Genomic DNA, 13447 nt, shown 5'->3' with positions numbered 1-13447 from the left:
TATCCCAATGGAGAGAGAGTATTCATGAGGAGATCAATAAAGAGTCATTTAAATGGATGAAAATGAAATGTTTTAGGAGACTGTTATTCTGGATTACCAAAAAATGTATACTTTTTAAACCACAATTTTTAAATATGAAAATGTATTAAAAAATCCATCACAAAATAGGGATAAGTTCATAGCATCTTTTCTCCAATAATAATATCTAAAATACACCTTTTAAAACAGAATATAATTAGAAATGTTCTGCAAATATTACATACTGCTTTAAAATTCTCATTGCCTCAGGGCACCTGGGTGGCTCAGTTGGTTAAGCGACTGCCTTCGGCTCAGGTCATGATCCTGGAGTCCCGGGATCGAGTCCCGCATCGGGCTCCCTGCTCGGCAGGGAGTCTGCTTCTCCCTCTGACCCTCCTCCCTCTCATGCTCTCTGTCTCTCATTCTCTCTCTCTCAAATAAATAAATAAAATCTTTAAAAATAAATAAATAAATAAAATTCTCATTGCCTCTATGACACTACAATGGAAAAGCTTATAAATAAAAAAATAATAATTATAATGAAATATATTTCCTTCAATCCACTTCAACCAATATTCATTATTACCTAGCTTCTATACCCAAGGTAGGATATAGAAGATGTTTCCTTAGATGTCCATTTTCTCATGCAACTTTGTGAATAATATTATTAAGAAAATATATTCAGATGATTTTAAGTCAATTCTTCTTTAACTAATCCTTCAAGACATTAGTGTACATGGTTTTAAACACATAGATCACTTAGACTGGTTTTTTTTTTTCACTTAGATTGTTTTAACTAATGAGCATTACTGACATCTTTCTCAAAAGTATCCCTAATGACTATTTAATAGTTTTTCTGTTGATTTTATAAAACAAGGCAATAATTTAAAGAATAATAATTAAGCAGCTTTGTGTGGATTTGCAATTTGTGTTAATCATTACATGAAACAATTTTGAAATAATCCCACAGAGAAATTCAAATCAAAAGGAAAGAACAGATTCTTTATTAAATTCTAGATATTGATTTATGGAGAATATGGTCTTATGATATTTCTGTAGAATTCAATTTATAAGTAAGAAAATATTATTTGTTTTTCTCTCTTCCATTTCCAATCAGAACACATTATACATAAACTGTTGTTTCCCGATAATGACTGGTAATTCATTAGCTTAAACTTCCACTATGTTCTAGGCCCTATCCATTAGAGGTGAGCTATAAAAAAACTGTTTCTAACCTCAAGAATTTTATAAATGAATTCTAGAATTCTAGAATCTCTAAACCTGGATTTGATGGCTGAACTATGGCTTGAGTTCTCATCCTGGATTTGTGATCAAGAAACCTGTCTTCTCCTCTCGATAACTTCATAAACACTTTTCGTTTCTGGCTTTCCCACATTTGGGTTTCACTAGTTTAGCTCTCATTTGTTGGAAAAGTTACAAATTCAGATTTTCCAAATTAACATACACTAAGTGGATTTTACCCCAGATAAGGAGATAATCATCATCTGTTAGGACAAGGCTGAAGCTCCAAATTTGGATCCCACTCTTTGCATCTACAGTAGGTCTGGGCAGATAGCAACAGAAGCCGGCAAATTCTCCCCTGGAGTAAACACTCCCAAAAGCCTGCTGCTGAACATGTGCAGCAATAACTAAAACATCACAACTGTATCAAGTTTGGCTATGTGTTGGCTGTTTCTCTCTGACACCAACTATACCTTAGGGATGGTATCCCTTCTCTTTATTGTCCCTTCTAGACAATTCTTACTCCTTCCTATAAAAATACTTGCCCTGTGAGGCTCTTGCCCCGTAGCTATACCAGTTTTTCCTGGTCATATTGCTTCCATCTTTTGGATTTGTGATCATCCCAGTCAGTTATGGAAGAGCCTAGCAAGATCTATTTCTGCAAGAAATCTGTCTATTCCACATCCAAGTACATCCAAGTAACTCTATTCCTTTGGGATTATACATGACACATACTGACTGGATAGGTCTTTGCCTCCAAGATTATTCTTTTCTATACTATTTCACACACCCTGTCCCCTACTTACCACCTAAAAATAAAGAATACTAATAGTGACAATAAAATAAGGAGGAAATGAATAAAAATGTTAAATCAATAAATCTGGCCACAGTGAGAATAAAGATCATGGGCGTCATCATCTTCTGGGCCATTTCTGAGGCTACAGAATTCACTCCTCATTCCTGATTCCAAATCACATGGATCTGTGTGTAGATGGATTTGCACATCTCCTGAAGAAGGCATCAATTAAATAATAAACTGAAAAATAGCGAGATCAGTTTCATTGGAAAGAATCAAGTATTTCTCTACCTAACTATAAATCTCGATCTAATCATTAAACAAAAACTGCACATTAAAAATAAATTAAGGCTACAACTCATGTAAAATATATGTGAATCATGCTGAAAATCAACATTACCACATTTTTAAAAGGTGAAAACAACCAACCTTTTTGTTTCAAGGGAGGCTCCTCTATTTCTCCTAAACCAAGACAAAAACAGTAAATTAGAAAAACTTTTAGCATAACATAATACTGCCTCTCTCTTTTCCCATTTTCTTTTGTTTATTAAAAAAACCGTCTATTAGTTTTGACATTAGTAGTCCTTATATTACTTTGCCTCCCAAATTCCAGTTTTTAAGTATAAACTTTGTGTATGTACATTTATGTGAGATAGTTTCACTTTTATGAGTTCAATAAAATCGTGGCAGCAATCCAAATTATACATTACAGTTCGTATATCATGTTCATTTCAGTTCTCTATTGTCCATCTCGACCTCTCACTGGGGCCAAACAAATACAAATTCAGACAAAGTCATAAAGAGGGCTAAAATAATAAGAGCTTTCCTGGTAGTCAAGGCTGAATACATGATTTCTGATGACTAAGGCTGACCCTAAAAAATGTCATGTAAAAGACAGACTCAACGCTTTGTTCTTTTCACATCCACTCAATAGTAGTTTATGTATGGTTGGAGTTTATTTCCTTTTGTTTATTAATACATACGAGAGAGTACATAGGTTAATTGCATAATTGTTGTGACATTTAGAATATGTCCCTCCATTCTACACCTCCATTTGCTTCAATAAATTTACTTTTGATTATGATTTTAATGTAACTGCTTTCTATTTGATCATGAATATGACTTACATGTATAAAACATATGTCTATCTATTATTGTTGTTATTTCAGTCTTCCTAAGGATAAACTTGAGAAATAGCTACTATTTTTTTCCCCAAAGAAACATATAAACTGTGAGGTTTTTTTGTGAGTTTGTAGTAGTGCATAGTAAGACCCTCTCTACTATAGCACTACCCAAATGGTAGCATTTAATTTTGACATCTTTGCCATAATGGCAGATGAGCTGTAAGATGAAAGCCAAATAGGGACCAATTTACTGAGTTTGGTAGTCTGTTGATTATGCTGTTAGAACTCAGAAGCGTATTCATTTTGGTTTAACCTGACCCCAGCGCTCATATGTGTTTAAACTTAAGCAAACCACCATAATGCGTAACTAATATTGTTCTGAGAAGTTAGGTGTGTCTCTATGGTCTTTGTACCTTTATCAGTGTCCTCATCCCCATCATCATCATCTTCTTCATCACCCTCAGACGAGATGATATCAGACAACAAAGAAAAGAAGCCATAGACCCAGTCCATGGTTTCTTCCACAGCATCATGTACAAGTTTTAGAGGATCTGAGCCAATCTTGGAAATTGAGCTCGCTAGAAGTAATTAAAAACAAGAGAGAAATTTTACAACCATTCCCCAAAAAACTAAGAAAAGCTGTTTATCCTGATTTGTGCCTTTGACACAAAATATGTCAATTTTGTAAATGTAAATGTCTCTTGGCTACAATTTTTGGGGGGGGCTCAGAAATAGAAACTATGTTTTGTCACAGTATGCATGTGTATTCAATTAAAAAGAAAAGTTACTGAATACTTATGGTACTGGACCCTATGAGGTTAACAAGAAAGAAATTGCCCTTGAGAAGTTTATAATATAAATAAGAGTTTAATACAGGGCAAAATTAGGAATGGATTGAAATAATGTACGTCTATGTTATTCAAATTGCAATATACACCCTAAGTTATGGATGTTTGGGAGCAGAAGATATCACCATTGGCCCATATTATACTGGAAAGCATCATGGAGAAGATGCCTCTAAATTTCCAGGCAAACAAGAAGTGCCAAGTAGACATAAGTAGCTGTGACTCAAGTAAAACTGATAGGTCCATTTATTATAACTTGGGGTGCATCAGGAAAAATCTGGAATTGTCAAGGTAGTATTCATAGCAGGTTCCAGCTAGATTCAATTTGTTTATCCTTGTTAGGCATCCCAGTACCTGAAAATAAAAAGTATTTAAATGTCTAGTAACTTTAGTAGATAGAATTAGGGAAAACTGAAGTCTATAAATCTTCCATTTTTTTATATCTTAGGAGATAGAAACTTTTTGCCAAATGAAAGAGTAAAAAATAAGAATCCAAGCAAATAGACATAATAGATATTTCCAAAATGTTGTCGTTCTCATTTTAATTATATGAAAATTACTCTGAGGCGGCAAGGACAGCCTCTAATATCTGATTGAAGAGGCGATCTATCTAAAAATACGGTGTAAGTTGCAACTGATTTTTCATCAATCTAAATTAAATTTTAGATTTATGTTTTCCTTAAGTTTAAAAACTATTTTAGCTTTTCAGAGATTTTTCTTCCTTTGATATCTTAAAAAACTAGAATTATATCAATATATGATATTATTTAAAGGTTAAGGACTCTAAAATTAGCCTTCTATTCTGATGGAGACAGGAAGTCACTGGAAGGTTAGAGTAAAGGAATGAAGTAATTTGACTTATGTAACTTCATTCTCTGTGTTGAGGACTGAAAGAATGCCAGGTTGAAAATAGGGAGATCAGTAAGAGCCAAATGAAATAAGCACCGGGAAAGATGATGGTGATTTCTATCAGAATGATAGTGTGTGGGTGAAATATGGCCATTTTCTGAATGTATTTAAGATAGAATTAATCATATAAGCTTACAGTTTGGCTCCTGGGTGTGAAAGAAACAGAGGGTTACAGGATAACTTCAGGGTTTTTGGCATGAAAAACTGGCACGATGGAAATGCCACTTGCTGAAATGGGGAGGTCTGGAGAGAAAAAGGGTTTTTTAGGGGTAGTATAAAAATATCCGAGCTTTAGAATTCTCAAACTTGAGTTGCCTATTAGACATCTATGTGGAGATGTAGATGTTTGTACCACCCAATATGACCTACAAAAGAGAATTCTCAGCTAAAGATAAAAATTTAGGAGTTCAGCAGAGGATAGAAGTTATCCAAAATCATGGTACTGAATGATATCACCAAGGAAGTGGACCCAGGAACATACTAACATTTAGAAGACAAAGAGATCAGTCAGAGGGATGAACCAGCAATTGATTATGACAAGGAGAGATGAGAGAGATGGAGACAGAGATATATACACACACATCCAGAGAGAGAGAGAGAGAGAAGCAGAAAAAAGAGAGTGTAATGTCTTAGATGTCAAGTGAGGAAATTGTCTTGAGGAGGGTACAGTGATCAACTGGCAAATGCTGCTGATAGGTCAAGTAAGATGAAGACTGAGAATAGACCTTTACATTTAATGATGAGGATGTCATTGGTGACCTTCAAAGGGCTGTTTCAGTGGAATGCATTCAAGACCAAATGGGAAGAATTTAGAGGTGGTAAATACACCTTACTATAAATGACAGAGTTTGGGCAATGTTTGAAGAGTACTAGAATCATAGTGGGTTTTCTGTTGTTTAACACTGTTAAAATGGAAAGAATATTCCATTTTACACCGATGGGTAAGATCCTATAGAAAGGGAAAAAGTGTGTGCTCGCTTAGACAGCACATATACTAGAAAGGGGAAAGGTGATATGAGAGAAAGGATTTCCGGGGAAATTTTAATTTTATCTTTTATTTCAGGGGATTCACAACCCATCCAAGGATGCCAAGTTACAAAATGTTGGTTTCAGGGAAACTTATCTCTATGATTCAGTGACAATGTAAACTTTACTCTTTGGACCTTATTTTACTGCATTCTGGAGAGTTTCATATGAGCAAGATATGGTAGTCTGAATGATGAGATTAAACCTTAGAGAAAGGAAATGAAATGGAATTTTATAATTGCAATTGAAAAATTTTAAAGAACTGTATGTAAGGAACTGGATTGTAATGGCACCATTGATGTATTTTTTAGCACTAGTATATTTTATATCTAATGGAAGAATATGGCAAATGGGATTTTTATGATCTGAATAGATTGAAACCATTTCCCCATTTCCCTTTCTTCTAAATGTTCACTGAGGAACTTGACAATAAAAATCCAACAAAATAGATATCAGTTTAATTATCCTTATGCCTAAATGCACTATATATACACTCTGCAGACATGTATATTGCTTGGTTCTAAAATAGTCAAACCCGGATGTTTTCATGAAGTCAATGTTGCTGGCTTGAGATCAGCCTCTGATTTTTGGTTATGTGGACAACAACTTTAAAAACATCAATATAGATGTATATACAGATAATAGATACAGATTATAGGTATAACTTAAATAAGACAGTAGTTCTCAAGTTGATTCTAACTCCCTCTCTCGGATATCATCACATCCATATTATATCAATGGGAATAATACTATACAATGCAACTAAACCTTTTATTGATGTGGGGTTTTTTTAAATTATATTTTCTTACTTCTCATGTTTCCATGAGTTAAATTAAATATATTACATTGAGGATCATCATAAAAATAATAGTAGCTAACACTTAGTGTATATGGCCTGCCAGATACTACTCTAAGAACTTTATTTATATTAACCCACATTTCCCTTTCAATAACCTAATGAGATAGCTATATTATTTTATCTCTCTTTTAAATATAAGAAAACTAAGGTTTTGCTATATTGCTATCAACAAACAAAAATTTCAATTCACAATTTGTTCTAGAGTCAGATATTGGATGAGAGATTCTGGGAGGGGTTTTCTTGCCATTAAAAGGGGAAACAAGGACTTTGTTACATGGGAGCATAAAGCCTGGAGCTGCTGTAGCCACCTTATAACCATAAAGACAGCAGGTGATTCACTGAAGAAGGCAAAGGTTAAAAATGAAAGAACTTGAGTCCACATGACATTGCTGAAGCACTGAATTATCCAATCTTGGAATAATCGCCCTAGTTCCAGAGCTTCTGTTATGTGAGATAAGAAATGTTTCTCAGTTTTCAAGTCACTCTTAATTGTATCTTATATTTCTTACAGAAAAATATACCACCAGATGCAGGGGAAACTGCTCTAGGCTCCTTATGATCAGTAACTGGATTCTTGGCACTGATAAAAGAGTGCCAAGAGAGGCAAGGAAAAGTTTAAAGTTAAATATGATTTTTATTGGTCCTCTGTCTTTGAAGCCAAACTATACAGATACTTAAGTTTCTAAATGGAAACATACATGGGAAATTAAATTAGTCATTTTCTCTGCTTTCCTCCTAAAGAACCAAGTCCAGGTTTTTGCCATTATCCTTGACCATCAGTCTTACATTCTTTAAGTTATATTAGACGCTTCTTTATCTTTCAAATCCCGACAAACAAAAAAGCAAATAACAGTTACAAGCTTGGGTTCTGAGCTCAGACTGACAGCATTCAAGTTCAGGCCTCCCACCTAGTACCATGCCAGGCCATATTGGAGGCAGAGACAGAAGGAAAATTCGGTAATAATAATCCTGTCTTTATTTAAATTTTGATATTTTATTCATTGCAGATTTTTGAATTAATTTTGAAATTTTAAATATTGCATCAAAATAATATACATCTTAATTACTGAGTTTTTCCGAGTCCTTATATCTTTTTTTTTTTTAAAGATTTTATTTATTTATTTGACAGAGAGAGAGAGACAGTGAGAGAGGGAACACAAGCAGGGGGAGCGGGAGAGGGAGAAGCAGGCTTCCCGCGGAGCAGGGATCCTGATGCGGGGCTCGATCCCAGGACCTGGGACCATGACCTGAGCCGAAGGCAGGCGCTGAACGACTGAGCCAGCCAGGCGCCCCCCGAGTCCTTATATTTTGCATCCAACGTGAGTGCATCACTCACCTCACTCTAGTCCTGGTGCTCCCCCATGGGTAGCTGTATGATGTTGAGAAGATCAACTTTTTCCATGCCTGTAAAGTTCATTGATGCTTATGCTTTTCCAAAGTCACTATTCTAAAGTCACCCCTTCATACCTGTTATCTTTATATTCAGCTTTCTCATATTCCAATTTATAACATACCCAGTTCTAGCAAACAGTATTATATAGTGGGAAAAAATGTTTTTTTTCTGTGCTTCAGTTTGTTGAACTGTAAAATGACAATAAGAGTAATAATACTTATCTCACAAGGTTGTTATGATTATTATATGAGATAATACACTTGAAGCACCCAGTATGGTGCCTGGTAATTAATAAATGTCAATGTGGAGAAACAAGCAAGATTGTCTTTAAATCTTGAATGAGCCAGAGGTTCTTTTCCGTTTGCTAGCTGGGGCAGTGGCTTTTCCTCCCCTTAGCAACAAGCTCTGTGTATGATCTCAGCTTCAACTCAGGTCTCCAAATACTGCACAACAGTCATTTCCATATACCCCTACATCTCTGGGTCCTAAATTCCCACTGCATGGTATCCATTCCCAAAGGAATTACCCTCCCAACTATAAGCTGCCCTCATGCATATCTTATCAGAAGAAACAGCAACTCAGAGGTGGGGTAGATTTGCTCATCTGCATCTGTCTGAGCCACTCCAAAGGATGATGATTGAAGAGGAATCCCAGGCATCTTCTGACCCTTTTGCCCATGAGTCCCTGTCTGCACCAGATGGCATTTATTGAATTTTACTCAAACTCACTGTATATAAACTCCTTGATATAGAGCACCTAAAGCAGTGTAAAGGAAATAGTAAATGTTATTAATTCAACTTTCAGAGCCATTTAATTCAAACATATGGTGGTACTCCATGAATGTAGACTGTTAACAAATATTGTCTTGTGATCATTCAGTCACTACATTGTCACAGGCCACCTTGGCAGGGTCTGTGAAATCCAAACAATGCTTTTATCAGAACTCATGAAAGAACTAGTGACTGTCCCTTACCTCCCAGAAAATATTCACATTTAAATATTTGGATCTAAACTGAAGTAAGGGCTTTTAAAAGTGTCACAAATGCTGCCCCAATTAGAAAAAATTCAATTTGTATGTATGCTGATGTGTGTACCTTGCACACAGGAGCATCCAAATGAAATTGACTAGGAAATAGAGATAGGCAATTATTTAGGACTTACTGTGTGCAATATCCTATCTTAATGTAATCAACATATCGCTGCCACTTATGGGCTTGCTATACAGGTGTTTCTAATTTTGATATGTGAAGAACACTGAAAATATATAGTGGTAATTTTCCAGGCCTAAAAAAATTCTAATTTTAAGTGACTGGTTTCTCCATTCTTATTGCAGGTAAGTACTGGAATACTTTTGTTTCTGTGGGTGAAAATTTGATCAAGTTAAGAAAAATATTAGCAAATCATGCATCATTTAATATGCTCTGAGTTACATGATAATTCTTGCTTGAAGTACTGTGAAATTACTTGGTCTTTGTGCAGGGTAAACACAGTTCCCTAGAACTTAACCAGTGCCAAACAGAGCTTCAAATGTGTTTCTCATTCTCATGCCACCCCCGAGGATGAGAAGAAGGGAAACATAAGTAGGAAAAACAAGTAAAAAGATAAAAAGATATAAATGTTGTATTAGTATATGCAGAAAGCAATGGTTGTCTCCTCTGTGTTTATAGGTTTCTTATACTCAAATATAACTGAGAGAATGCAAATTCTTATTAAACATTTTGGACTTGAGGTTTGACATCATTTATAATAGTCAACAATTTCCTAAGGATGTAAGATTGAAATGCTGATTTAACTTAGTTTATTTTTAACCAGAACACATTTGAAATGAAAAGCACTCACAATGAACTTAATAGCCCTCTGAGTCTTCGGGTCCAGGAGTTTCCAGTATTGACAATGCTTAAGTACAGATACTTAAGGAGTAACAAACAAAAATATGTGCTTTTATATCCACTTATTAAGGTCAGTGTCTCTATCAAAGGGACATTTACTCAAGACATTGTACTTTAAAGCATTTTAGGATCAGTCTAAAGTAACTTTCAAACAATTTCTCATGGGTTAGACCATTTAACTTGAACAAACTTGGCTGAAAAGGATGTCAGAACGGCCATCTTTAATTTTTATCATCACAATAGAAGGGCTTTCAATTTCTTATACTCTCTTAAAAGCCTTTTTTCTTCCATGAGTTTATTGTTTTCTTATTCTCTATTTCACTTCAAATTGAAAGTAAAGTCAATATGTGAAAAATGTAACACATCAAAGAAAGTCAAGAATTCAGGAAATGTTTGAAGCAGCACCTTTATTCCTCCATAGTTAATCTCTAAGATGTATTTATATCTTGCCAATGGAAGTTTGTAAAAGGCACACTAACTGGAATTCCAAATCTTCCCATTATTTTCTCTTGAAAAATTCCTGGAGGATAGCTATATTTTTGTAAGATTGCTTCAGTTCTAGAGACAACACTTGATATTTTGGTATCTAAGAAGCAACTTTTGTTGTACCAGAATAATAATAATTTGTAGCACTATCATAGCTTTTGCTTTTTTTTAGAGACAGAGAGCAGGGCGGGGTCGGGGGGTACAGAGGGAGAGAGAGTCTGAAGCAGACTCCACCCTGAGTTTGGAGGCTAATATGGGGCTCGATCCCATGACCCTGAGATCATGACCTGAGCTGAAATCAAGAGTCCAACGGTCAACCAACTATGCCTGCCCCAACATAACTTTTTTTTTTTTTTAAGATTTTATTTATTTATTTGAGAGAGAGAGAATGAGAGACAGAGAGCATGAGAGGGAGGAGGGTCAGAGGGAGAAGCAGACTCCCTGCCGAGGAGGGAGCCCGATGCGGGACTCGATCCCGGGACTCCAGGATCATGACCTGAGCCGAAGGCAGTCGCTTAACCAACTGAGCCACCCAGGCGCCCCCCATAACTTTTTTAAAGATAGTTTTTCCACCCAAGAAATATTTTAAGAAAGCCTCATTTCTTAATATCCTCTCTTTAAATCCACATCTAGTAATCCTTTAAATATGATCTCCACTGTTAAGTGTTTGCCTTCGGCTCAGGTCGTGATCTCAGGTCCTGGGATCGAGCCCCACATCGGGCTACTTGCTCAGTGGGGAGCCTGCTTCTCCTTCTCCTCTGCCTGCTGCTCCCCCTGCTTATGCTCTCTCACTCTCTCTCTGTCAAATGAAGAAATAAAATCTTAAAAAATAAGAAATGGAGAGGTAGAGGCCAACGAAAATTAAATTCAGCTGCCGCAGTATAGGCTTTGCATTAGATAACTAACGTTGCAGAGTATATAATAACATTTCGAGGATCTCTGCATAGACGAAAGTGTGGAATTCAAGCTATGTTGCAAAATTCCTTTGAAATTGAGTATGTAGGTTAAAATAATTTTTTGTATTTATTTAATTAAAACTTTGTGATTTCACAAGAAATATAAATATCAAGTCAGCTCATTTGAGACTCGATAATTTTAAGTTATGAAGTAACACAATATTTCTATAGAGCATCTCTCAGATGCTTCTAGAAAGAAAAAAAATATGATGAAAACTCATTTTGCTCTATTTAAATGTTTTCACAAATGAGTGATAACCATATTATTGCCATATTCAATAATATATGTTGTATTTTTAAAGTAGGATGTTTAAAAAGTTGTATATAATCACCTGCCCTGAATTACATAAATGATGTATCTTCAAAACCAACTTTCTCTGAGTAACTTTCCTCCAACTGGCTTTTCAACATAGAGACAATGTACTGAGGCTGAAATTCCCTTGAACTTGTTATCCTTACCCTCAATGAACAGTCCTCAAAAATGGTGAAATGGAAAGTTGGATTCATGAAATTATTTATGTATTTGAGAGGGAGAGAGGAACACACAAGCAAGGGAGAGGGGCAGAGGAAAAGGGACAAGCAGACTCCCCGCTGAGCAGGGAGCTGGATGCTGGGCTCAATCCAGGACCCTGGGATCATGTCCTGAGCCAAAGGCAGGCACTTAACCGGCTGAGCCACCCAGGTACCCCTTCCCTTGGTACTTCTAATATTAACCACACTATGAGAGATTGTTACTTATGCAGGTGGAGTTGGGTTCTGAAGGCAGAAGAAGAGGCACTTGGGATGAAAATATGGACATAAAGTAGAGGGAGCAAGGAAATCTGGAGCCTGCAAGGGACAGGATGAGATTCATGAGAACAACCTGGAAATACATACCATCAGTCCTATGGCCTCCAAAACTCCCTCTCCAAAGAGAAGAAGCTGTCACCCTTGTCATGCTAAATATGCACATAGGCCAGAAGTGGAAGAAGCTGAAGAAGGATCTGTTAGGAGCTGGAGTTGCTGTGGGATCAGCTGCTGTCCCATGCCAACAAGGTGAGCCAAGGGATCAGGACAACAGGCATACTCATATTTAAAGGAAGACATTTAAAATTTTAAATAGGGGAATAATAATTTTAAAAGATTTGCAATTTTCATTCTGCCCTCAGAATGAAAAGGAGGCAAAGGCAAGATTATAGGCAAAAAGAAAATATGTGGCTACTGCAACAATCTTGAGGAAACTAAGGCAGGAGTTCTAGAAATAAGGCACAGAGTATAGAACAGAACCAAGAGATGTTTTAAAGTTAAATGAGTGATTTTTTTATCACTGGGTATTTATGGATAGTGGGGAAAGAGGAAAGCTTACAAGGAATCCCATGTTTCTGACTTAAAGAGACTGGCAATGAACAGGATTTAGAATCTAGGAGGCAAGCCTGGAAAGAAATATAACTAGCTTAGTTAGGAATCTTGAGTTTACTGCTCCAACTGAATGTCCTTATGCAATTAGAAAAATTAGAGATTGAAGTTAAGGATGGGGAAAATAAAAATGCCTATGAGATTAATTTTTCCTTCAAAATAAAAATAGTTTTACTGACTCCCATGGTGGGAAAAATTTATTTTCTTAAAACTTATCTTACATGCTTTGATTGTTTAGAACTGTGTCACTACTTTTATCCTCTAAATCTTACTATCTTGCCATTTTAGAAGATTGATCCTATTATTAGATTGAGAGCCATATATTAAAGATAAGTAGGCTAAATATGATGACAGCTTGCTTATCACTTGTTTGGGTAATGCAGTCATTACAACTGAAGCAATGGAACAAGGTGATATTGTCTGACAGGGGCAAGAAGCCAATGATGCCAAAGAAGAGAGTTACAAAAGTCATAAGAAGATAAGGTTTTAATAAGGAAGTAGCTGTCAAC

The 13447-nt window shown here is 35.8% G+C and overlaps 1 protein-coding gene across 1 annotated transcript in view; it reads right to left on the bottom strand.

Moving 5' to 3' along the window:
* TRDN (triadin) overlaps positions 1 to 13447 on the bottom strand; it is a 394231-nt gene that overhangs the window by 257350 nt on the left and 123434 nt on the right. Inside the window, 2 exon segments of the mRNA XM_044917545.1 lie at positions 2486 to 2518; positions 3594 to 3758. Of these exon segments, the coding sequence (XP_044773480.1) occupies positions 2486 to 2518; positions 3594 to 3758 (198 nt within the window).

This window comes from Neomonachus schauinslandi, chromosome 8 (genome assembly GCF_002201575.2).
Source record: "Neomonachus schauinslandi chromosome 8, ASM220157v2, whole genome shotgun sequence".
Classification (NCBI taxonomy): Eukaryota; Metazoa; Chordata; class Mammalia; order Carnivora; family Phocidae; genus Neomonachus; species Neomonachus schauinslandi.
Note: the sequence above shows the minus strand (reverse complement) of the source record. Positions and strands in the feature narration are given on the sequence as shown.